The sequence below is a fragment of the Coregonus clupeaformis genome, chromosome 39 (assembly GCF_020615455.1).
Source record: "Coregonus clupeaformis isolate EN_2021a chromosome 39, ASM2061545v1, whole genome shotgun sequence".
NCBI classification, from domain to species: Eukaryota; Metazoa; Chordata; class Actinopteri; order Salmoniformes; family Salmonidae; genus Coregonus; species Coregonus clupeaformis.
This window is the reverse complement of record NC_059230.1, coordinates 1,841,689-1,868,382: the sequence shown is the minus strand read 5'-3', so window position 1 is coordinate 1,868,382 and position 26,694 is coordinate 1,841,689. Positions and strand designations below refer to the sequence as shown.

Sequence of the window (26,694 nt, the reverse complement as noted above, 5' to 3'; positions counted from 1 at the left end):
ATCAGGCCTACTACTGTTGTGTCCTCTGCAAACTTGATGATTGAGTTGGAGGCGTGCTTCACCACGCAGTCATGGGTGAACAGGGAGTACAGGAGGGGGCTGAGCACGCACCCTTGTGGGGCCCCTGTGTTGAGGATCAGCGAAGTGGAGATGTTGTTTCCTACCTTCATCACCTGGGGGCGGCCCGTCAGGCAGTCCAGGACCCAGTTGCACAGGGCGGGGTTCAGACCCAGGGCCTCGAGCTTAATGATGAGCTTGGAGGGTACTATGGTGTTGAATGCTGAGCTATAGTCAATGAACAGCATTCTTACATAGGTATTCCTCTTGTCCAGATGGGATAGGGCAGTATGCAGTGTGATGGCGATTGCATCGTCTGTGGATCTACTGGGGCGGTAACCAAATTGAAGTGGGTCTAGGGTGACAGGTAAGGTAGAGGTGATATGATCCTTAATGAGCCTCTCAAAGCACTTCATGATGACAGAAGTGAGTGCTACGGGGCGATAGTCATTTAGTTCCATACATTACCTCTCCACACGTTACCCAAACACACACATTACATCAAGACACAACGCCAAGTCCTCTGTGAAGTATATTTTTATTCTAAAACGTGACATCATTTCTTGGTATTAAAATTATTAAAATGAATGACAAAAAAACTATTAAGAAATCTAAATCAAGAACATACAGTATCAGAAATAGGGCATGGAAGTAAAAGTTATTTGAAGCGGTTTACATTCTGACATTTGCATTACATTTTATAGATCAAGACAACACTTGCTTTCACATTTAAACATAAACGTGTGTCGAGCGCCGTTCTCTCCTATCAATTATTATTAATGATCAATTATTGTCAATTATCCTATCAATAATTGACTGGTCCAGGCTAAAGACCTTTTTTATGGGCGGAGTCAGAGTGATCTCACTGCCACAGAAGTTGCTGAAGTTGTCTCCATCACCATGACCCTGCTTCTCTCCTGTTAGAGAGAGAGAGAGAGAGAGAGAGAGAGAGAGAGAGAGAGAGAGAGAGAGAGAGAGACGAGAGAGAGAGAGGAGAGAGAGAGAGAGACAGAGACAGAGAGAGAGAGAAATATAAAGATGGAGAGTATGTTTTTCACGTATTCCTGACACCAGGGGGGTTCCAGACTTAGTGAGAGTTTCCTTACCGTTCTCCACAGTCTCCCCTGTAGACCCAGTCTCTCCAGTGGACCCAGCTGAGCCATTAGCTACAGGGCTCATAGCATGGTGATCACCATCATCATCATCATCATCATCATCACCACCACCCTCTCTCACAGAGTCCTCCTGATCTAAAATACAACATATAATACAGTGCATTCGGAAAGTATTCAGACCCCTTGACTTTTTCCACATTTTGTTACGTTACAGCCTTATTCTAAAATTGATTAAATTGTTTTTTCCCCCTCATCAATCTACACACAATACCCCATAATGACAAAGCAAAAACAGGTTTTTAGACATTTTGGCAACAAAAAAAAAAAACGGAAATATCACATTTACATAAGTATTCAGACCCTTTACTCAGTACTTTGTTGAAGCACCTTTGGCAGCGATTACAGCCTCGAGTCTTCTTGGGTATGACGCTACAAGCTTGGCACACCTGTATTTGGGGAGTTTCTCCCATTCTTCTCTGCAGATCCTCTCAAGCTCTGTCAGGTTGGATGGGGAGCTTCGCTGCACAGCTATTTTCAGGTCTCTCCAGAGATGTTCGATGGGGTTCAAGTCCGGGCTCTGGCTGGGCCACTCAAGGACATTCAGAGACTTGTCCCGAAGCCACTCCTGTGTTGTCTTGGCTGTGTGCTTAGGGTCGTTGTCCTGTTGGAAGGTGAACCTTCGCCCCAGTCTGAGGTCCTGAGCGCTCTGGAGCAGGTTTTCATCAAGGGTCTCTCTGTACTTTGCTCCGTTCATCTTTCCCTCGACCCTGACTAGTCTCCCAGTCCCTGCCGCTGAAAAACATCACCACAGCATGATGCTGCCACCACCATGCTTCACCGTAGGGATGGTGCCAGGTTTCCTCCAGACATGACATTTGGCATTCAGGCCAAAGAGTTCAATCTTGGTTTCATCAAACCAGAGAATCTTGTTTCTCATGGTCTGAGAGTCTTTAGGTGCCTTTTGGCAAACTCCAAGCGGGCTGTCATGTGCCTTTTACTGAGGAGTGGCTTCCGTCTGGCCACTCTACCATAAAGGCCTGATTGGTGGAGTGCTGCAGAGATGGTCGTCCTTCTGGAAGGTTCTCTCATCTCCATAGAAGAACTCTTGAAGAACTCTTGAGCTCTGTCTGAGTGGCCATCTGGTTCTTGGTCACCTCCCAGATCAAGGCTCTTCTCCCCTGATTACACAGTTTGGCTGGCGGCCAGCTCTGGAAGGGTCTTGGTGGTTCTAAACTTCTTCCATTTAAGAATGATGGAGGCCACGGTGTTCTTGGGGACCTTCAATGCTGCAGAAATGTTTTGGTACCCTTCCCCAGATCTGTGCTTCGACAAAATCCTGTCTCTGAGCTCTACGGACAACTCCTTTAACCTCATGGCTTGGTTTTTGCTCTGACATGCACTGTCAACTGTGGGACCAAATCATGTCCAATCAATTGAATTTACCACAGGTGGACTCCAATCAAGTTGTAAAAACATCTCAAGGATGATCAATGGAAACAGGATGCAGCTGAGCTCAATTTCGAGTCTCATAGCAAAGGGACTGAATACTTAGGTAAATAAGGTATTTCAGTTTTTTTTTTTTTTTTATAAATATGCAATCATTTTGGGGTATTGTGTGAAGATTGATAATTTAATCCATTTTTTGAATAAGGCTGTAACATAACAAAATGTGGAAAAAGTCAAGGGGTCTGAATACTTTCTGAACGCACTGTAAAATATAAACAAAACATATACCATCTGATGCACAGACAGGAAGGTTAGAGACAGACAGTAATGTCACCATGGTTACCATTGGTGGGTTCATAGGTTCCGGGTTGTTCCATGCAGCTGAGGGGGGTCTCGTGGTCATAGCCTGGACGCTGCAGGTCAAACGAGTACCTCTGAAGAGAAAAAAAAAAAAAAAAACTTCAACAACATATTTATCAGACATATACAGTGGGGAGAACAAGTATTTGATACACTGCCGATTTTGCAGGTTTTCCTACTTACAAAGCATGTAGAGGTCTGTAATTTTTATCATAGGTACACTTCAACTGTGAGAGACGGAATCTAAAACGAAAATCCAGAAAATCACATTGTATGATTTTTAAGTAATTAATTTGCATTTTATTGCAATCAGCAGTGTATCAAATACTTGTTCTCCCCACTGTACCTCTGTGGAGAAAATATCACATCAACATCATAACAGCAACCAAAACAACATGACCATTGTACATTATCAGACAGATCTGAAGACAAAACTTGTATGGAATGTGACTCTCGATGACTGTGACCTTATGACCAGAATTCATATTTTCTTCCCTCCAAGTAAACTATATAATTTATTCTACCAAAGACCAGTTCGTAAAGCCTTTAGCCGTATCCTTATTCTAGTCCTCCTCTGTTCCTCTGGTGATGTAGAGGCTAACCCAGGCCCTGCAGCCCCCAGTATCACTCCTACTCCCCAGGAGCTATCATTTGTTGACTTCTGTAACCGTAAAAGCCTTGGTTTCTTGCATGTTAACATCAGAAGCCTCCTCCTTGTTTGAGTAATAATAATATTATAATAATATGCCATTTAGCAGACGCTTTTATCCAAAGCGACTTACAATCATGTGTGCATACATTTTTGTGTATGGGTGGTCCCGGGGATCGAACCCACTACCCTGGCGTTACAAGCGCCGTGCTCTACCAGCTGAGCTACCCTGATGTCCTAGCAGTGTCTGAATCCTGGTTTAGGAAGGCCACCAAAAATTCAGAAATCTCCATCCCGAATTACAACATTTTCTGTCTATATAGAACTGCCAAAGGGGGCGGAGTTGCAATCTACTGTAGAGAGAGCCTGCAGAGCTCTATCATACTATCCAGGTCTGTGCCCAAACGCTCCCTAAAACACTTTAGCGAGCAGGCCTTTCTAATTGACCTGGCCCGGGTATCCTGGATGGATATTGACCTCATTCCGTCAGTAGAGGATGCCTGGTTGTTCTTTAAAAGTGCTTTCCGCTCCATCTTAAATAAGCATGCCCCATTCAAAAAAATTAAGAACTAAGAACAGATATAGCCCCTGGTTCTCCTCAGACTTGACTGCCCTTAACCAGCACAAAAACATCCTGTGGCATACTGCATTAGCATCGAACAGGCCCCGCGATATGCAACTTTTCAGGGAAGTCAGGAACCAATGTACACAATCAGTTAGGAAAGCAAAGGCTAGCTTTTTCAAACAGAAATTTGCATCCTGTAGCACTAACTCCAAAAGGTTTTGGGACACTGTAAAGTCCATGGAGAATAAGAGCACTTCCTCCCAGCTGCCCACTGCACTGAGGCTAGGAAACACTATCACCACCGATAAATCTATGATGCCACAGGGTTCAATTCTCGGGCCGACTCTATTCTCTGTGTATATCAATGATGTCGCTCTTGCTGCTAGTGACTCTCAGATCCACCTCTACGCAGACGACACCATTTTGTATACATCTGGTCCTTCATTGGACACTGTGTTAACAAACCTCCAAACGAGCTTCAATGCCATACAACAATCCTTCAGTAGCCTTCAACTGCTCTTAAACACTAGTAAAACTAAATGCATGCTCTTCAATCGAACGCTGCTGGCACCCGCCCACCCGACTAGAATCACTACTCTGGACGGGTCTGACTTAGAATATGTGGACAACTACAAATACCTAGGTGTCTGGTTAGACTGAAAACACTCCTTCCAGACTCACATTAAGCATCTCCAATCCAAAGTTAAATCTAGAATCGGCTTCCTATTTTGCAACAAAGCCTCCTTCACTCATGCTGCCAAACATGCCCTCGTAAAACGGACTATCCTACCGATCCTTGACTTCAGCGATGTCATTTACAAAATAGCCTCCAACACTCTACTCAGCAAATTGGATGTAGTCTATCACAGTGCCATCCGTTTTGTCTCCAAAGCCCCATATAGTACCCACCACTGTGACCTGTACGCTCTCGTTGGCTGGCCCTCACTACATATTCGTCGCCAAACCCACTGGCTGCAGGTCATCTATAAATCTCTTCTAGGCAAATCCCCGCCTTATCTTAGCTCATTGGTCACCATAGCAACATCCACCCGTAGTCTGCGCTCCAGCAGGTATATCTCACTGGTCATCCCCAAAGCCAACACCTCCTTTGGCCGCCATTCCTTCCAGTTCTCTGCTGCAAATGACTGGAACGAACTGCAAAAGTCTCTGAAGCTGGAGACTCTTATCTCCCTCACTAACTTTAAGCATCAGTTGTCAGAGCAGCTTACCGATCACTGCACCTGTACACAGCCCATCTGTAATTAGCCCACCCAACTACCTCATCCCCATATTGTTATTTATTTTGCTCATTTGCACCCCAGTATCTCTATTTGCACATCATCTTCTGCACATCTATCCCTCCAGTGTTAATACTAAATTGTAATTATTTTGCACTATGGCCTATTTATTGCCTTACCCCCATAACTTGCTACATTTGCACACACTGTATACAGATTTTATATTGTGTTATTGACTGTACGTTTTGTTTTACCCCATATGTAACTCAGTGTTGTTGTTTTTATCACACTGCTTTGCTTTATCTTGGCCAGGTCGCAGTTGTAAATGAGAACTTGTTCTCAACTGGCGTACCTGGTTAAATAAAGGTGAAATTAAAAAGCCCTGGAGGAACAATCTGCAAAACATATCCTTCACAACAAGTGAACTGAGTCTTCCCTGACCATGTTCTCACTATGTAAGACAGTAACAGGATAGTGTATGTCTCACCCTGGAACTCTTCCTCAGCATATAGAGAACCATAAACAGACAGACAATGGCCAACAATATGAGGAACAGGATCACATAGCCTACAGGAGAGAGAGAGGGGGGGGATGGAGAGGAGGGGGAGAGATAGAGGGAAGGAGGGAGGGGAGGGGGAGGGAGATGGAGGAGAGCGATAGAGGGAGAAAGAAAGTGAGAGAGCGAGAAGGGGGAGGGTAGAGGGTAGAGAGGGGGGAGGGTAGAGAGAGAGGGGAGGGTAGAGAGAGAGGGGTAGAGAGAGAGGGGGTAGAGAGAGAGGGGGAGGGTAGAGAGAGAGGGGGTAGAGAGAGAGAGGGGGTAGAGAGAGAAGGGGGAGGGTAGAGATAGAGAGGGGAGGGTAGAGAGAGAAAGGGGAGGGTAGAGAGAGAGAGGGGGGTAGAGAGAGAGAGGGGGTAGAGAGAGAGGGGAGAGGGTAGAGAGAGAGGGGGTAGAGAGAGGGAGGGTAGAGAGAGGGGGGTAGAGAGAGAAGGGTAGAGATGAGGGAGGGTAGAGAGAGAGGGGTAGAGAGAGAGGATAGAGAGGAGGGGGTAGAGAGAGAAGGGGGAGGGTAGAGATAGAGAGGGGGAGGGTAGAGAGAGGGTAGGGAGGAGGGTAGAGAGAGAGGGGAGAGGGGGTAGAGAGAGAAGGGGGAGGGTAGAGATAGAGAGGGGAGGGTAGAGAGAGAGGGGGGAGGGTAGAGAGAGGGGGGTAAGAGGGTAGAGAGGGGGAGGGTAGAGGGTAGAGAGGGGGGAGGGTAGAGAGGGGGAGGGCAGAGAGAGAGGGGGAGGGCAGAGCGAGAGGGGGAGGGTAGAGAGAGAGAGAGCGAGAGAGAGGGAGGGTGGGTGGGTGCAGAGGGAGGGTGGGATGGAGGGGGTAGAGAGAGAGAGAAAGGGGGGAGGGGAGAGAGAGAGGGGGAGAGAGAGAGAGAGAGAGGAGGGTAGAGAGAGAGAGTGAGAGGGGAAGGGTAGAGAGAGGGGGAGGGAGGGTAGAAAGAGGGAGGGTGGGTGGGTGGATGGAGAGAGAGACAGAGGGTAGTGAATAGGGTAGCAGTTCATTCCAACATTACATTAGTAAACATGAGTAAAACTATTTGAGTACAAATATATTACATACATACCTGCAGTGCTTCCTTCACATGAAACAAGAACAAACAGAAAACAATGTCATTTATCTATCAGACAGACAGACAGACAGACAGACAGACAGACAGACAGACAGAGAGGTGCATCGTAACACTAGGGCAGGGCCATATAAGAATTTCATTTTAATGTAAGTTTCTGACTGATATTCCGAATCCCTGTATTGCAAGAATCAAATGTTTTTTAATATATTTTTCTGAGCGTTTATGTCTGCTTGTTCTCATGTTGTCTTTTTAATTTATTCTCCTTCTGCTGTGGGTCATGACTGTAGGCTGTGGGTCATGACTGTAGGCAGGGGGTCATGACTGTAGGCTGGGGGTCATGGCTGTAGGCTGTGGGTCATGACTGTAGGCTGTGGGTCATGACTGTAGGCTGTGGGTCATGGCTGTAGGCTGTGGGTCATGACTGTAGGCTGTGGGTCATGACTATAGGCTGTGGGTCATGACTGTAGGCTGTGGGTCATGACTGTAGGCTGTGGGTCATGGCTGTGGGTCATGACTGTAGGCTGTGGGTCATGACTGTAGGCTGTGGGTCATGACTGTAGGCTGTGGGTCATGACTGTAGGCTGTGGGTCATGGCTGTAGGCTGTGGGTCATGACTGTAGGCTGTGGGTCATGACTGTAGGCTGTGGGTCATGACTGTAGGCTGTGGGTCATGACTGTAGGCTGTGGGTCATGACTGTAGGCTGTGGGTCATGGCTGTAGGCGGGGGGTCATGGCTGTGTGTCATGACTGTAAGCTGTGGGTCATGACTGTAGGCTGTGGGTCATGGCTGTGTGTCATGACTGTAGGCTGTGGGTCATGACTGTAGGCTGTGGGTCATGGCTGTGTGTCATGACTGTAGGCTGGGGGTCATGACTGGAGGCTGGGGGTCATGACTGGAGGCTGTGGGTAGGCTGTGGGTCATGACTGTAGGCTGTGGGTCATGACTGTAGGCTGTGGGTCATGGCTGTAGGCTGGGGGTCATGGCTGTAGGCTGTGGGCCATGACTGTAGGCTGTGGGTCATGGCTGTAGGCTGGGGGTCATGGCTGTGGGTCATGACTGTAGGCTGTGGGTAGGCTGTGGGTCATGACTGTAGGCTGTGGGTCATGACTGTAGGCTGTGGGTCATGGCTGTAGGCTGTGGGTCATGGCTGTAGGCTGGGGGTCATGGCTGTGGGTCATGACTGTAGGCTGTGGGTCATGACTGTAGGCTGTGGGTCATGACTGTAGGCTGGGGGTCATGACTGTAGGCTGGGGGTCATGACTGGAGGCTGGGGGTCATGACTGGAGGCTATGGGTAGGCTGTGGGTCATGGCTGTGGGTCATGAGTGTAGGCTGTAGGTCATGACTGTAGGCTGTGTGTCATGACTGTAGGCTGTGGGTCATGACTGTAGGCTGTGGGTAGGCTGTGGGTCATGACTGTAGGCTGTGGGTCATGACTGTAGGTTGTGGGTCATGACTGTAGGTTGTGGGTCATGACTGTATGCTGTGGGTCATGACTGTAGGCTGTGGGTCATGACTGTAGGCTGTGGGTCATGACTGTAGGCTGTGGGTAGGCTGTGGGTCATGACTGTAAGCTGTGGTTAGGCTGTGGGTCATGACTCTAGGCTGTGGGTCATGACTGTAGGCTGTGGGTCATGACTGTAGGCTGTGGGTCATGACTATAGGCTGTAGGTAGACTGTGGGTGATGACTGTAGGCTGTGGGTCATGATTTTAGGCTGTGGGTCATGACTGTAGGCTGTGGGTCATGGCTGTAGGCTGTGGGTCATGACTGTAGGCTGTGGGTCATGGCTGTAGGCTGTGGGTCATGACTGTAGGCTGTGGGTCATGACTATAGATTGTGGGTCATGACTGTAGGCTGTGGGTCATGACTGTAGGCTGTGGGTCATGGCTGTGGGTCATGACTGTAGGCTGTGGGTCATGACTGTAGGCTGTGGGTCATGACTGTAGGCTGTGGGTCATGACTGTAGGCTGTGGGTCATGGCTGTAGGCTGTGGGTCATGACTGTAGGCTGTGGGTCATGACTGTAGGCTGTGGGTCATGACTGTAGGCTGTGGGTCATGACTGTAGGCTGTGGGTCATGGCTGTAGGCGGGGGGTCATGGCTGTGTGTCATGACTGTAAGCTGTGGGTCATGACTGTAGGCTGTGGGTCATGGCTGTGTGTCATGACTGTAGGCTGTGGGTCATGACTGTAGGCTGTGGGTCATGGCTGTGTGTCATGACTGTAGGCTGGGGGTCATGACTGGAGGCTGGGGGTCATGACTGGAGGCTGTGGGTAGGCTGTGGGTCATGACTGTAGGCTGTGGGTCATGACTGTAGGCTGTGGGTCATGGCTGTAGGCTGGGGGTCATGGCTGTAGGCTGTGGGCCATGACTGTAGGCTGTGGGTCATGGCTGTAGGCTGGGGGTCATGGCTGTGGGTCATGACTGTAGGCTGTGGGTAGGCTGTGGGTCATGACTGTAGGCTGTGGGTCATGACTGTAGGCTGTGGGTCATGGCTGTAGGCTGTGGGTCATGGCTGTAGGCTGGGGGTCATGGCTGTGGGTCATGACTGTAGGCTGTGGGTCATGACTGTAGGCTGTGGGTCATGACTGTAGGCTGGGGGTCATGACTGTAGGCTGGGGGGTCATGACTGGAGGCTGGGGGTCATGACTGGAGGCTATGGGTAGGCTGTGGGTCATGGCTGTGGGTCATGAGTGTAGGCTGTAGGTCATGACTGTAGGCTGTGTGTCATGACTGTAGGCTGTGGGTCATGACTGTAGGCTGTGGGTAGGCTGTGGGTCATGACTGTAGGCTGTGGGTCATGACTGTAGGTTGTGGGTCATGACTGTAGGTTGTGGGTCATGACTGTATGCTGTGGGTCATGACTGTAGGCTGTGGGTCATGACTGTAGGCTGTGGGTCATGACTGTAGGCTGTGGGTAGGCTGTGGGTCATGACTGTAAGCTGTGGTTAGGCTGTGGGTCATGACTCTAGGCTGTGGGTCATGACTGTAGGCTGTGGGTCATGACTGTAGACTGTGGGTCATGACTATAGGCTGTAGGTAGACTGTGGGTGATGACTGTAGGCTGTGGGTCATGATTTTAGGCTGTGGGTCATGACTGTAGGCTGTGGGTCATGGCTGTAGGCTGTGGGTCATGGCTGTAGGCTGTGGGTCATGGCTGGAGGCTGTGGGTCATGACTGTAGGCTGTGGGTCATGGCTGTAGGCTGTGGGTCATGACTGTAGGCTGTGGGTCATGACTGTAGGCTGTGGGTAGGCGGTGAGTCATGGCTGTAGGCTGGGGGTCATGGCTGTGGGTCATAACTGTAGGCTATTGATCATGACCGTAGGCTGTGGGTCATGACTGTAGGCTGTGGGTCATGACTGTAGGCTGTGGGTAGGCTGTGGGTCATGACTGTAGGCTGTGGGTCATGACTGTAGGTTGTGGGTCATGACTGTAGGTTGTGGGTCATGACTGTATGCTGTGGGTCATGACTGTAGGCTGTGGGTCATGACTGTAGGCTGTGGGTCATGACTGTAGGCTGTGGGTAGGCTGTGGGTCATGACTGTAAGCTGTGGTTAGGCTGTGGGTCATGACTCTAGGCTGTGGGTCATGACTGTAGGCTGTGGGTCATGACTGTAGGCTGTGGGTCATGACTATAGGCTGTAGGTAGACTGTGGGTGATGACTGTAGGCTGTGGGTCATGATTTTAGGCTGTGGGTCATGACTGTAGGCTGTGGGTCATGGCTGTAGGCTGTGGGTCATGGCTGTAGGCTGTGGGTCATGGCTGGAGGCTGTGGGTCATGACTGTAGGCTGTGGGTCATGGCTGTAGGCTGTGGGTCATGACTGTAGGCTGTGGGTCATGACTGTAGGCTGTGGGTAGGCGGTGAGTCATGGCTGTAGGCTGGGGGTCATGGCTGTGGGTCATAACTGTAGGCTATTGATCATGACCGTAGGCTGTGGGTCATAGCTGTAGGCTGTGGGTCATGACTGTAGGCTGTGGGTAGGTTTTGGGTCATGACTGTAGGCTGTGGGTCATGACTGTAGGCTGTGGGTCACGACTGTAGGCTGTGGGTCATGACTGTAGGCTGTGGGTCATGACTGTATGCTGTGGGTAGGCTGTGGGTCATGAGTGTAGGCTGTGGGTCATGACTGTAGGCTGTGGGTAGGTTTTGGGTCATGACTGTAGGCTGTGGGTCATGACTGTAGGCTGTGGGTCATGACTGTAGGCTGTGGGTAGGCTGTGGGTCATGAGTGTAGGCTGTGGGTCATGACTGTAGGCTGTGGGTAGGTTTTGGGTCATGACTGTAGGCTGTGGGTCATGACTGTAGGCTGTGGGTCATTAATGTAGGCTGTGGGTCATGACTGGAGGCTGTGGGTCATGACTGTAAGCTGTGGGTCATGACTGTAGGCTGTGGGTAGGCTGTGGGTCATGAGTGTAGGCTGTGGGTCATGAGTGTAGGCTGTGGGTCATGACTGTAAGCTGTGGGTCATGACTGTAGGCTGTGGGTAGGCTGTGGGTCATGGCTGAAGGCTGTGGGTCATGACTGTAGGCTGTGGGTCATGACTGTAGGCTGTGGGTCATGGCTGTGGGTCATGGCTGTAGGCTGTGGGTAGGCTGTGGGTCATGGCTGTAGGCTGTGGGTAGGCTGTGGGTCATGGCTGTAGGCTGTGGGTCATGACTGTAGGCTGTGGGTCATGACTGTAGGCTGTGGGCCATGACTGTAGGCTGTGGGTCATGACTGTGGGTCATGACTGTAGGATGTGGGTCACAACTGTAGGCTGTGGGTTGGCTGTGGGTCGGCTGTGGGTCATGACTATAGGCTGTGGGTCATGACTGTGGGTCATGACTGTAGGCTGGGGGTCATGGCTGTAGGCTGTGGATCATGACTGTAGGCTGTGGGTCATGACTATAGGCTGTGGGCCATGACTGTTGGCTGTGGGTCATGACTATAGGCTGTGGGTCATGACTGTAGGCTGTGGGTCATGACTGTAGGCTGTGGGCCATGACTGTAGGCTGTGGGTCATGACTGTAGGCTGTGGGTCATGACTGTAGGCTGTGGGCCATGACTGTTGGCTGTGGGTCATGACTGTAGGCTGTGGGTCATGACTGTAGGCTGTGGGTCATGACTGTGGGTCATGACTGTAGGATGTGGGTCACGACTGTAGGCTGTGGGTTATGACTGTAAGCTGTGGGTCATGACTGTAGGATGTGGGTCACGACTGTAGGCTGTGGGTCACGACTGTAGGCTGTGGGTCATGACTGTAGGCTGTGGGTTGGCTGTGGGTCGGCTGTGGGTCATGACTATAGGCTGTGGGTCATGACTGTGGGTCATGACTGTAGGCTGGGGATCATGGCTGTTGGCTGTGGATCATGACTGTAGGCTGTGGGTCATGACTATAGGCTGTGGGTTATGACTGTGGTCATGGCTGTAGGCTGGGGGTCATGACTGTTGGCTGTGGGTCATGACTGTTGGCTGTGGGTCATGACTGTTGGCTGTGGGTCATGACTATAGGCTGTGGGTCATGACTATAGGCTGTGGGTCATGACTGTAGGCTGTGGGTCATGACTGTAGGCTGTGGGTAGGCTGTGGGTCATGACTGTAGGCTGTGGGTCACGGCTGTGGGTCATGACTGTAGGCTGTGGGTCATGACTGTAGGCTGTGGATCATGACTGTAGGCTGTGGGTCATGACTATAGGCTGTGGGTCATGACTGTGGTCATGGCTGTAGGCTGGGGGTCATGACTGTTGGCTGTGGGTCATGACTGTTGGCTGTGGGTCATGACTGTAGGCTGTGGGTCATGACTATAGGCTGTGGGTCATGACTGTAGGCTGTGGGTCATGACTGTAGGCTGTGGGTAGGCTGTGGGTCATGACTGTAGGCTGTGGGTCATGACTGTAGGCTGTGGGTCATGACTGTAGGCTGTGGGTCATGACTGTAAACTGTGGGTCATGACTGTAGGCTGTGGGTCATGACTGTAGGCTGTATATATGATATATACCTGCAGTGCTTCTTCCAACTGAAACAAGAACAAACAGAAACAATGTAATGTATCTATTGGATACACAGACCAGACAGAGACAACCGAAAAGTATCATTTATACAGCACAGACCGTGTGTGTGTGTGTGTGTGTGTGTGTGTGTGTGTGTGTGTGTGTGTGTGTGTGTGTGTGTGTGTGTGAGTGTGTGTAGCAGCTTGCTCAGCAGCTGTGGTTAGAGACACAGGAAGACAGAAAGCAGTTAGCTAGCTTCAGGGCTACCATACACCACTCTGTTCTACTCACACAAACAAGTAGAATACAGTGGAGGCTCCTCGGTGAATGTAATATATTCACGTCACCCAATAATTGATTAAAACACATGAAGGTCTACTGTAGCCTCAACAGCACTCTGTAGGGTAGCACCATGGTGTAGCCGGAGGACAGCTAGCTTCCGTCCTCCTCTTGGTACATTGACTTCAATACAAAACCTAGGAGGCTCGTGGTTCTCACCCCCTTCCATAGACTTACACAGTAATTATTACAACTTTCGGAGGATGTCCTCCAACCTATCAGAGCTCTTGCAGCATGAACTGACATGTTGTCCACCCAATCAAAGGATCAGAGAATGAATCTAGTACTGAAAGCTACAGCTAGCTAGCACTGCAGTGCATAAAATGTGGTGAGTAGTTGACTCAAAGAGAGAGAAAGACAATAGTTGAACAGTTTTGAGCAAATTAATCTCTTCCAAAATTAAGGAGAAACAAGAGAGAGATAGTTATATTTTGTTGTATTTTTTCCACCCACTTTCACTTACTTAGCTAGTGAATGCAGCTAGCTATTTTAGCCCACTCAAACACCCGGCTCAACCAGAGAGAGATGCTATGTTAGCTAACTGGCTATCCAACACTGGAACACTTCCAAGTCAAGGTTTTCTTAATTTATTGCCACCGGGGCCCGCCAGTGTAACTGATAAACTGCTTGCTGACTGTACTGCATGATTGTAGCTGGTTTACTAACACGTTAGTTCTAGTAGCTATGGTGACTATGACGTTAGCTAATATGGTGACCACGATGTAGGTTGTATGAAGCGGTTAGCGGTCATGATATGAAGGTTTGGCTTGGAAAGGTTTTTTCCCCTGCTGGTGTGTTGTGCACTGAAGTCCACCGGCGAAGGGAAAAGGTGAGAGGAGGAGAGCAGGTAGATAGTAGCGAGAAGGAATTATACAACGATCAAAAGGGATCATGCTGTTGGTACGTGGCTGCTATGACAGTGAACTGTGTTCGCGTGTGATCAGGGGTGTATTCATTCCACCGATTCTGTTGAAAAAATCATTTCTTAAAACGGAAGCAAACGGAACGTGGATAAATATACCTGAATTTGTCCAAAAGAAACTTGCGTTTGCAACTGTTGGACTAATGATTACACCCTAGATCAGCTAGATGCAGGCAAGAGTGTGCAAGGCGGTATTGAACGTGTCAATGGTGTCTCTCGACCTGTGCACCTACGTTGTAAACTTTCATTCATAGGCTAGGTTGTAGCAACCTCATGATGGGTACAGGGAACATTAGAGTATCATGTAGTAGCCTAAACCTATCGATGTTACATTGAATTGGGTGAATGGAATATGAATGACAGTCATCCAATATGCTGTAATAGAAATAAGGCCATGCTTATAACAAAAATAACCGTCCTCCCTCATCTTAAAAACGGCACCGACCGCCACTGGTAGAATACAAGCTGAAGCTAGCTAGCTACAGGGCTGAGGCTACCATATACCTCTCTTCTACAAGCTAACACAGTGAGAGCCAGGACTGAAGTCACACACACACACACACACACAAAAGTTGTCCGTTACCTGGTGATGACGTTATGGTGGTTTCTGTGGTCGCAGTGGTCTCGCTGAGCGTTGTCAACCCTGACGATGTAGTCTGGTTGGCTGCAGATGGCGGTCTGGTTGGTTGCAGAGGGGGTCTGGTTGGTTGCAGACGGGGTCTGGTTGGCTGTAGAGGGGGTCTGGTTGGCTGCAGAGGGGGTCTGGTTGGCTGCAGAGGGGGTCTGGTTGGTTGCAGAGGGGGTCTGGTTGGTTGCAGAGGGGGTCTGGTTGGCTGCAGAGGGGGTCTGGTTGGCTGCAGAGGGGGTCTGGTTGGTTGCAGAGGGGTCTGGTTGGCTGCAGAGGGGTCTGGTTGGCTGCAGAGGGGTCTGGTTGGCTGCAGAGGGGGTCTGGTTGGCTGCAGAGGGGGTCTGGTTGGCTGCAGAGGGGGTCTGGTTGGCTGCAGAGGGGGCATCAGTAGGGGTGGGCTGGGGATGGTCTGCGTTGGCTGAGGAGGTGTTGCTAGTTGATTGCAGAAGGGGTCGTGCTCTGGCTTGTCAGAGGGGTCTGGTTGGCTGTAGAGGGTCAGCTCTGTAGAGGGGGTCTGGGGCTGCAGAGGGCATCATTGGTGGAGGACAGAGAGACGGAGATACAGCTCTTGCAGAGACGGAGAAACGCTCTTGTGAGGACAGGAGATTCCGTGATACTGCCTCATTGAGACAGAACCAGGAGGACCTCTTTGTGAGGACAGGAGAGACGGAGGAAACAGCTCATTGTGGAGGACAGGAGAGACGGAGGAAACAGCTCATTGTGGAGGACAGGAGAGACGGAGGAAACAGCTCATTGTGGAGGACAGGAGAGACGGAGGAAACAGCTCATTGTGGAGGACAGGAGAGACGGAGGAAACAGCTCATTGTGGAGGACAGGAGAGACGGAGGAAACAGCTCATTGTGGAGGACAGGAGAGACGGAGGAAACAGCTCATTGTGGAGGACAGGAGAGACGGAGGAAACAGCTCATTGTGGAGGACAGGAGAGACGGAGGAAACAGCTCATTGTGGAGGACAGAGAGACGGAAACAGCTCATTGTGGAGGACAGGAGAGACGGAGAAACAGCTCATTGTAGGAGGACAGGAGAGACGGAGAAAGCAGCTCATTGTGGAGGACAGGAGAGACGGAGGAAACAGCTCATTGTGGAGGACAGGAGAGACGGAGGAAACAGCTCATTGTGGAGGACAGGAGAGACGGAGGAAACAGCTCATTGTGGAGGACAGGAGAGACGGAGGAAACAGCTCATTGTGGAGGACAGGAGAGACGGAGAAACAGCTCATTGTGGGGAGGAGAGAGCGGAGAAACAGCTCATTGTGGAGGACAGGAGACGGAGAAACAGCTCATTGTGGAGGACAGGAGAGACGGAGGAAACAGCTCATTGTGGAGGACAGGAGAGACGGAGGAAACAGCTCATTGTGGAGGACAGGAGAGACGGAGGAAACAGCTCATTGTGGAGGACAGGAGAGACGGAGGAAACAGCTCATTGTGGAGGACAGGAGAGACGGAGGAAACAGCTCATTGTGGAGGACAGGAGAGACGGAGGAAACAGCTCATTGTGGAGGACAGGAGAGACGGAGGAAACAGCTCATTGTGGAGGACAGGAGAGACGGAGGAAACAGCTCATTGTGGAGGACAGGAGAGACGGAGGAAACAGCTCATTGTGGAGGACAGGAGAGACGGAGGAAACAGCTCATTGTGGAGGACAGGAGAGACGGAGGAAACAGCTCATTGTGGAGGACAGGAGAGACGGAGGAAACAGCTCATTGTGGAGGACAGGAGAGACGGAGGAAACAGCTCATTGTGGAGGACAGGAGAGACGGAGGAAACAGCTCATTGTGGAGGACAGGAGAGACGGAGGAAACAGCTCATTGTGGAGGACAGGAGACGGAGGAAACAGCTCATTGTGGAGGACAGGAGAGAGGAGGAAACAGCTCATTGTGGAGGACAGGAGAGACGGAGGAAACAGCTCATTGTGGACGACAGGAGACGGAGGAAACAGCTCATTGTGGAGGACAGGAGAGACGGAGGAAACAGCTCATTGTGGAGGACAGGAGAGACGGAGGAAACAGCTCATTGTGGAGGACAGGAGAGAGGAGGAAACAGCTCATTGTGGAGGACAGGAGAGAGGGAGGAAACAGCTCATTGTGGAGGACAGGAGAGACGGAGGAAACAGCTCATTGTGGAGGACAGGAGAGACGGAGGAAACAGCTCATTGTGGAGGACAGAGAGACGGAGGAAACAGCTCATTGTGGAGGACAGGAGAGACGGAGGAAACAGCTCATTGTGGAGGACAGGAGAGACGGAGAAACAGCTCATTGTGGAGGACAGGAGAGACGGAGGAAACAGCTCATTGTGGAGGACGACAGAGAGACGGAGGAACAGCTCATTGTGGAGGACAGGAGAGACGGAGGAAACAGCTCATTGTGGAGGACAGGAGAGACGGAGGAAACAGCTCATTGTGGAGGAAACAGAGAGACGCGGAGGAAAACAGCTCATTGTGGAGGACAGGAGAGACGGAGGAAACAGCTCATTGTGGAGGACAGGAGAGACGGAGGAAACAGCTCATTGTGGAGGACAGGAGAGACGGAGGAAACAGCTCATTGTGGAGGACAGAAGAGACGGAGGAAACAGCTCATTGTGGAGGACAGGAGAGACGGAGGAAACAGCTCATTGTGGGAGGACAGGAGAGACGGAGGAAACAGCTCATTGTGGAGGACAGAAGAGGGAGAAACAGCTCATTGTGGAGGACAGGAGAGACGGAGGAAACAGCTCATTGTGGAGGACAGGAGAGACGGAGAAACAGCTCATTGTGGAGGACAGGAGAGACGGAGGAAACAGCTCATTGTGGACGACAGGAGAGACGGAGGAAACAGCTCATAGTGGAGGACAGGAGACGGAGGAAACAGCTCATTGTGGAGGACAGGAGAGAGGGAGGAAACAGCTCATTGTGGAGGACAGGAGAGACGGAGGAAACAGCTCATTGTGGAGGACAGGAGAGACGGAGGAAACAGCTCATTGTGGAGGACAGGAGAGACGGAGGAAACAGCTCATTGTGGAGGACAGGAGAGACGGAGGAAACAGCTCATTGTGGAGGACAGAAGACGGAGGAAACAGCTCATTGTGGAGGACAGGAGAGACGGAGGAAACAGCTCATTGTGGAGGACAAGAGAGAGGGAGGAAACAGCTCATTGTGGAGGACAGGAGAGACGGAGGAAACAGCTCATTGTGGAGGACAGGAGAGAGGGAGGAAACAGCTCATTGTGGAGGACAGGAGAGAGGGAGGAAACAGCTCATTGTGGAGGACAGGAGAGACGGAGGAAACAGCTCATTGTGGAGGACAGGAGAGACGGAGGAAACAGCTCATTGTGGAGGACAGGAGAGAGGGAGGAAACAGCTCATTGTGGAGGACAGGAGAGACGGAGAAACAGCTCATTGTGGAGGACAGGAGAGAGAGAGAGAGGGGAAACAGCTCATTGTGGAGGACAGGAGAGAGCGAGAGAGAGAGAGAAACAGCTCATTGTGGAGGACAGGAGAGACGGAGGAAACAGCTCATTGTGGGCGACAGGAGAGACGGGGAAACAGCTCATGTGGGACGACAGAGAGACGGAGAAACAGCTCATTGTGGACGACAGGAGAGACGGAGGAAACAGCTCATTGTGGACGACAGGAGAGACGGAGGAAACAGCTCATTGTGGACGACAGGAGAGACGGAGGAAACAGCTCATTGTGGACGACAGGAGAGACGGAGGAAACAGCTCATTGTGGGACACAGGAAGACGGAGAAACAGCTCATTGTGGACGACAGGAGAGACGGAGGAAACAGCTCATTGTGGACGACAGGAGAGACGGAGGAAACAGCTCATTGTGGAGGACAGGAGAGAGGGAGGAAACAGGTCATTGTGGAGGACAAGAGAGAGAGAGAAAACAGGTCATTGTGGAGGACAGGAGAGAGGGAGGAAACAGCTCATTGTGGAGGACAGGAGAGAGGGAGGAAACAGGTCATTGTGGAGGACAGGAGAGAGAGAGAAAACAGGTCATTGTGGAGGACAGGAGAGAGAGAGAGAGGGGAACAGCTCATTGTGGAGGACAGGAGAGAGAGAGAGAAGAGGAAACAGCTCATTGTGGAGGACAAGAGAGAGGGAGGAAACAGCTCATTCAGACTCATCTGACACATGCTGACTAAATACATAACAGGTAACACACTCACAAACTGTGATAGGGAGGGAATGGAGAGAGAGAGAGAGAGATAGATGTTGTAGAACCATAAACAACTGATAAACTCACCCAGGACATAGAGGTGAATGCAGATCGATGGCATATTGATGATTTATCACCTGATGGGTTAAGACCGTACCAAGTCCGTCACACGTGAAGACAAGAAAGTAAAGTACTTTACTCCTCAGCGTCTCTCTCTCTGACAGGAATTGAGTCACAGACCACAAAACCCTGAGCTGAGCTGGGCTGTCACTTAGCGGTCTTCCTGTCCTCGTCTCCTCCCTCTGTACTGAATCCCACTGACTCAAAGTCCTCATAGTAGATGAAACCAATATACTGTAGGTCAGGGAGAGGTATTCAACTCTTAACCTACAAGTTCCGAAGCCTGCTGGTTTTCTGTTGTACCTGATAATTAAAATTTCACCCACCTTGGTGTCCCAGGTCTAAATCAGTCCCTGATTAGAGGGGAATCACCCACCTTGGTGTCCCAGGTCTACCTTTGGTGTCAGGTCTAATAGGCCTGATTAGAGGGGAATCACCCACCTGGTGTCCCACTAAATCAGGCCCTGATTAAGGGAATCACCTGTGTCCCAGGTCTAATAGCCTGATTAGAGGGGAATCACCCACCTGGTGTCCCAGGTCTAAATCAGGCCCTGATTAGAGGGGAACAGTGAAAAAAAGCAGAGGATTCGCGGTCCAGCGTTGAGTTCGCAGGCTGTAGTGGGATGTATGCTTGCAAAGTTCTGTTTTCACCTGTTCAGTTGGTTCATGAAGGAGATGAAGCTGCTTAAGACTATTGAAACACAGCGCCTCTCTCTCTCTCTCTGACTACAAAGGACACTCAGGTTGTTTCCAGGCATGACTGATTTCAACCTCGTCTCCTTTACACAGGCCTTTGACAACTGATCTGTGTGACTATCGAAAGGGGAATATACAGTACCAGTCAGAAGTTTGGACACACCTACTCATTCAAGGGTTTTTCTTTATTTTTACTATTTTCTACATTGTAGAATAATAGTGAAGACATCAAAACTATGAAATAACACATATGGAATCATGTAGTAACCAAAAAAAAGTGTTAAACAAATCAATATATATTTTATATTAAATATAATATATAATGCCAAGAGTGTGCAAAGCTGTCATCAAGGCAAAGGGTGGCTACTTTGAAGAATCTCAAATATATTTTGATTTGTTTAACACTTTTTTTGGGTTACTACATGATTCCATATGTGTTATTTCGTAGTTTTGATGTCTTCACTATTATTCTACAATGTAGAAAATAGTACAAGTAAAGAAAAACCCTTGAATGAGTAGGTGTCCAAACTTTTGACTGGTACAGTGTATAAAATGGCAAAGTACCTCCTTTTAAAACCCTCATCCCACCCCCTGCACGCTATCCATCCAACCAGGCCTGTAGCAACATGTTCTCCCTTCAGAGGGGAAACAGTGCCTCCTGCTGGTTAAACTGTGGTATAAAACTGATCAGACAGACCTAGAGCTAGTAAAAGCACACCTATGGGGCTCAAACTCAAAACACATTTAATTCAGCAACAGACAGAGAGATACATATTCATAACATTTGACATTTATTCCCAGACAGTAGGTATAGTCACATGAGCATTAGCAACCGCTGCCCTTATAAGCTCTCATTCAAGTCTTCAATTATCATATATATCAGACAACAACCGAAAGGGAGACCATCAGACTCATTTGGAATTATCAACATCAATAACACAGAGATCGTTTACCACTTGGCACCCTATTCCCTATATAGTGCACTACTTTAGACTAGTGTCCATAGGGACTCCCACAGGGAGTGCACTATATTGGGAATAGGGTGCCATTTGGGATGCAGCCAGAGATTGTAATACGCCGGAGGGGCTCCACGTACTCAAATGAAAAGCATTTCAGGTTAACTTGAAATTAGAATAATATTTCAATATAAAAACTTGGCATTCCAATTCCCTTATTTGTCAACACTGTACACTTTTAAAGGGTTCCACCCGGAACTCTGGAATGTTCTAGTCGGAACCCTGAGAGGTTCCACCCAGAACCCCGGAGCCCTCAGTGTCATCTGATGGTGCGGTACATCATGAAGTCGACCGTGGTGCATCTTGGGAACTTGCCGATGGAGCTCTCCTCGACGGGAGTGTACACCTTGATCTGTCTCATGTGTGTGTCTCTGCCGTTCTGGTGGTTGGCTAATACAGCTATTTGGATCATGAACGTCCTGATGAATAAATAAGAAATATATACATAGAATTTAACATATAGAATATACATTTTCAAAAGCACTGTATTTGAGACGCCTTTCAAAACAACAAATATAATCTACCTGATGGGGTTGTTGACTGTGTCCAGAAGGGGGATGTGAATCCAACCACTAGGTTCTACCATCTCTAACTGCTGCAGAGGGGAAGAGAGGAGGAGGAGGGGGTAAGAGTGAGAAGGAGGAGGAGGAGGGTGAGGAGTGAGGAGAGTGAGGAGGAGGAGGAGGAGGGTGAGGTGAGGAGGAGGAGGAGGGGTAAGAGGAGGAGGAGGGGGAGGAGGAGGAAAGTGAGGAGGAGGGGGATAAGAGTGAGGAGGAGGAGGGTAAGGAGGAGGAGGAGGGTAAGAGTGAGGAGAGGTGAGGAGGCAAGTAAAAATGCTATCTTTGTAATAACTAGGGGTGTAACGGTTTGGTACGTATTGCTGTTTTGGGGTCACTGTTCGGTTACGGTTACAGCAGCTAAATGAAATGCCAACAGTTACTCTAGTTAATTTTTGTTTATTTGGCTAAATACGCAAACTTAAAAACGCACCCTATTTGTGGCCCAAGTCCAGTTTCTGTGACATCATTCACAATGTTCCTGGCATTGTCTGCTGTGACATCATTGTCTGCTGTGACATCATTGTCTGCTGTGACATCATTGTCTGCTGTGACATCATTGTCTGCTGTGACAGGGATTGTTAAGTAGAAGTCTAAAACTTGGACCCGTTCAGAAATGGACCCGGGGCTTTCCCACCCGGACAAATATGCATAAATACATTTTTCAATATAGAGACCCGTTCCGAACGGACCCGAGGACGACCAGTTCCGTATAGACCTGGTCGGATCCGAGTGAGGGAAGCAGCAGAAAAGCCCATTTGGAAGCTACTTTATTAACCTGATCCAGCTACTTTATTAACCTGATACAGCTAACCTGAGCTGAGCCAGCTAAGAAGCTTGGCTCTCGATACAGCGCGAGGGAGAGCAAGCGGAGGAGGGGCCTTGAGAGGGAGAGCAGGCGGAGGAGGGGCCTTGAGAGGGAGAGCAAGCGGAGGAGGGGCCTTGAGAGGGAGAGCAGGCGGAGGAGGGGCCTTGAGAGGGAGAGCAAGCGGAGGGGGCCTTGAGAGGGAGAGCAGGCGGAGGAGGGGCCTTGAGAGGGAGAGCAAGCGGAGGAGGGGCCTTGAGAGGGAGAGCAGGCGGAGGGGGGGCCTTGAGAGGGAGAGCAAGGGAGGGCCTTGAGAGGAGAGCAGGCGGAGGGGGGCCTTGAGAGGAAGAGCAAGCGGAGGGGGCCTTGAGAGGAGAGACAGACGGAGGGGCCTTGAGAGGAGAGCAAGCGGAGGGGGCCTTGAGAGAGAGCAGGCCGAGGAGGGGCCTTGAGAGGGAGAGCAAGCGGAGGGGGGGCCTTGAGAGGGAGAGCAGGAGGAGGGGCCTTGAGAGGGAGAGCAGGAGGAGGGGCCTTGAGAGAGAGAGCAGGCAGGAGGGCCTTGAGAGGGAGAGCAGGCGGAGGAGGGGCCTTGAGAGGGAGAGCAAGCGGGAGGGGGCCTTGAGAGGAAGAGCAAGCGGAGGGGGGGCCTTGCGACAAGGAGGAGGGGGGAGAGACAGCAACCAACCATAACAAGCAGACTCGCACTAGAACACTAACTTCTAGCTTGTCATAGCTAGGTTTTTATCATCAACTAAAGTTATTTAATACCTATCACCTGCATCAACCAAGCTAGTTGCTATATACTAGCTACCTACTAGCCTAATTGAGCATATGCTTTCTTCCTATATCCTACAGTTACAAATACCCACCACCTCCACATTTAGATGATTAAATAGCAGCCTAACTGTTGGCTCTCAGTATTATACCATATAACTACTCATTTCACTTTCTAATTTTCAATCTCCCATCTGATTAATCATCTCCCTAATTTACTTTCCACACAAACTGTAGTGGCTATGTACTTGTGATTGGCCACAACAACAACTACACCCCACTCTGTTCTTTGTTTTTTTTTACCCCAACTCTCTGTCCATGCCCACCTTATCCCATAAAATGTTCCCAAACTGGAGATTTAAGCGATGATGAAGGATTATATTATTATTATATTGATTACTCGCGTGCCCATTGTCACTATTTTCCATCTGCTTTACTACCAACGCGGCATACACTTCTTTACTACCACCGCTACCAGCGTTTACTAGCGAGGCAACTACCTACAACGCTTTACTACGAGGCTAACGGCCGTCCAGCGTTTACTCACCCCTACAATCGTTTACTGCGAGGCGGCCACCACCGCTTTACTAAGCAACACGCCTACGCGCTTTACTCGCCCTCCTTTTCCCGCCCCATTTTTCGAGGCAGCCTATCAGCGTTTACCCCGAAACGCGGCCTCCCTTTACTACCCCTCCGCGGCCTCCACCCCGTTTACCAACGACGCCTCCCCATTTACCGCACGCCCTAGCATAGTTTTCCCCCCCTTTACTAACACGCGCCTCCTAGCGTTTACCCCTACACCGCCTCCTCTTACTGACTTCCGCGCTTTACTAGCGAGCCGCCTCCACGCGCGTTTACTAACAACCGGCCTCCAGCGCGCGTTTACTCACGGGCATCCCTCACGGCTTTACTAGCGAAACCGCCTCACGCTAGCGTTCTACCCCTCCCGTTACGTGCCACCCTCCGCGCCAGCGTTTACTAGCGAGCCGCCTACCGCGCGTTTACACTAGCAGACGACCTACGCGCCGCGTTTACTAGCGACCACAACGTTTACCCCTAACGACTCGCGCGTTTCCTGCGACCCTGCGTTTACTAGCGAACAACCCTACACGCCCATGCGTTACCTAGAGCACGCCTCTTTCCCCCGCCTCCACCAGCGTTTACTAACCACGCGGCCTCCACGCGCGTTTACTAACGAACGCCTCCCCCGTTCTACTACGCTCAACGCCCACAACCCGTTTACTAACCACGGCCCTGGCACGCTTTACTGCAAAGCGCCTCCATAGCGTTTACTAGCGACCGGCCTCCCAACCCGTTACTGCGAGGGCGCTCCGCGCTTTACTAGCGAGGCGCGCCTGCCCGCCATGCGTTGCGCCTCGCTAACGCCCCCGTTTACTGCCGGCCGCCGCTCCCAGCGTTTCCTACGCTTCCGAGTTTTCGCGGCAATCTCCACCTTTACTAACGAAGCATGACCTCAAGCAGCCGTTTACTAACAACACGGCCTCAACGCAGCGTTACTACCGGTCCTGTTTACTCCGCGGCTACCCATTTATGGCCCCGCTCCGTTTACTATCGGCGAACGCCCCACCTTTCCTACAGGCAACGGCCCTATTTTGCGTCATCTATGCCGGCGATTTACTAACAGCCTGCAAGCGTTTACTACGCTCTTTACTACGCCCGCCTCATAGCGTTTACTAACGAGCAGCGCCCTAGCATGCGTTACTACCCCCCCTTACTAACAACCGCCTCCAACCATTACCAGCGAAGCAACGCCTCAACTTTACTAGCGAAGCCACGCCTCCTAGCTTTACCTAGCTTCCTTTCTAACGGCATCTCATACCCATTTACCCGCGTAGGCCCCCTGGCAGCGTTTACCCTAACTTGAGGCGCGCCTCACACGCGTTTACTAACGCCGCCTCCACCGCGTTTACTAACGACACGTCGCTGCATTTACTAACAGAGCAGCGGCATACAACGCAGCGTTTACCTAACGAGGCACGCTCCTTTTCCTCGCCGGCCTCCACCGAGTGTTTACTAGCGAGCACGCCTCCTGGCGTTTACCTACGCGAGCGCGGCGTTTCTCGCCCCCTCCTGCGTTTACGGGCCGGCGCCTCGCGCCGCGTTACTACCGCGCGGCCTCCAACCAGCGTTTACTAGACACCTCATGGCGTTTACTAACGTACGCCTCAACAGCGTTACTAACGCGCGCCCTAGTACTCATTTTCCCCTCTAAGCGTTTACTAACGAGGACACCTAACGCAGTTTACTACGCCTCGCACGAATTTACTACAACACGCATACAAGCGCCAGCGTTTACTAACGAGGCCGGCCTCAACACGCGTTTACTGCGCCTCCATTTCCTACGCATCTTTCCAAGTCGCTCCCTTCCGCGCGCCCCGTTTCGCGAACGCGGCTCGCCATTTACCCCAAGCCTCCAGCGCCAGGTTTACTTCAAGCACGCCCTCCACCCGTTCCTATAGCGCGCCTCCCCACATTGACACAACGCCTCCACGCCAGCGTTTACTAACGACCGCGACCTCAACCACGTTTACTAACACGTCATGGCGTTTACTAGCGATTTGCTCCCAACTGTCATTAATTATATTTGTTGCATTCATTCAGTTACGTAATGCAACATCTAACGTGTACTCCAGCCCTTAGTCATACCACTGTTTTATATTGATACACACTGACCATTACTGGAAGTTCCCACTCTGATCTCCTGCAGGTTGTGGAAGTTGTTTCCCTACCCTGACAGAGATCTTACTGGGGTGTGCTTATCAAAATTGTATTTATCCAACATCTTCCCCACTGTAATCTTCCTCCACCCGGGTGGGAGGGAGGGTAAGGGTTATCTCACTTAGTCATAGATCACAACATCTTCCTGTAGAGTCATACCTCCTGGGGTGGGAGGGAGGGTAAGAGGTTAGGGTCAGAATAAAGGTTAATCTCATCCCTACTTGTAGTCTGCATAGATCACTACTGTATCTTCACTGTGAGTCTTTCCTCCTGGGGGTGGGAGGGGGGGGTTTAGGGTCAGGAGTAAGGAGTTAGATCTCATCTGACTTGTAGTCTGCATAATACAACATCTTCACTGTAGTCTTCCTCCTAGAGGTGAGAAGGAAGGAAGGAAGGAAGGAAGGAAAAGGAAGGAAGGAAGGAAGGAAAGGAAGGAAGGAAGGAAGGAAGGAAGGAAGGAAGGAAGGAAGGAAGGAAGGAAGGAAGGAAGGTAGGCAGAAGGAAGTGTCTTTCTCCTGAGGAAGAAGGAGGAAGAATGATGTTGATCCTTCATTAGATCTAACTATTCATCCAACAGAGCAGACAGAGCGGCCAGACAGACAGACAGGGGCATACAGACAGACAGACAGACAGCACGTGAACCGACAGACAGTCAACAGAGCCAACAGGCATGCAGGCAGAAGACTGTACCTAACTGGATGTTGACTATTGTGGCTGATCCTCAACTGCCATATGTCTCCGAGGTTATCTCTCTCAGCTGGTCCACCCAAACCTAGAGGGGAGAGACTGTATGAGTTCACCAGTCAAGCAGACTAGAGGAGGAGAGAAGAAGGGTTGTGTTCATCAAGAGGAGGAGACTTCTTCAGATTTGTGTTCATCAGAGAGGAGGAGAGAGACGCCAGGGTTGTATTCATC

General features: G+C 50.4%; 1 protein-coding gene and 1 pseudogene across 1 annotated transcript; both read right to left on the bottom strand.

The window, feature by feature from the left end:
* Nucleotides 1–625: 625 nt before the first annotated feature.
* Nucleotides 626–15,165, bottom strand: LOC121554200. The gene is made up of 7 exons (XM_045211753.1): nucleotides 14,872–15,165; nucleotides 13,036–13,053; nucleotides 7,047–7,058; nucleotides 5,918–5,997; nucleotides 2,962–3,052; nucleotides 1,164–1,307; nucleotides 626–974 (listed from the first exon to the last, which is right to left on the bottom strand). Exons 4-7 carry the CDS (start codon nucleotides 5,948–5,950, stop codon nucleotides 841–843), a joined length of 402 nt encoding a protein of 133 aa, XP_045067688.1. The 5' UTR covers nucleotides 5,951–5,997; nucleotides 7,047–7,058; nucleotides 13,036–13,053; nucleotides 14,872–15,165; the 3' UTR covers nucleotides 626–840.
* Nucleotides 15,166–20,615: 5,450 nt separating this feature from the next.
* LOC123482847 overlaps nucleotides 20,616–26,694 on the bottom strand; it is a 6,183-nt pseudogene continuing 104 nt past the window's right edge.

Excerpts from the sequence above, each read along its gene's own strand:
- LOC121554200 (XM_045211753.1), bottom strand. The coding sequence starts at position 5,950 with ATGGTTCTCTATATGCTGAGGAAGAGTTCCAGG. Across the intron at positions 3,053-5,917 it reads TGCTGAGGAAGAGTTCCAGG|AGGTACTCGTTTGACCTGCA; the intron begins GTGAGACATACA and ends TTTTCTCTTCAG. Across the intron at positions 1,308-2,961 it reads AACCTATGAACCCACCAATG|ATCAGGAGGACTCTGTGAGA; the intron begins GTAACCATGGTG and ends GTTGTATTTTAG.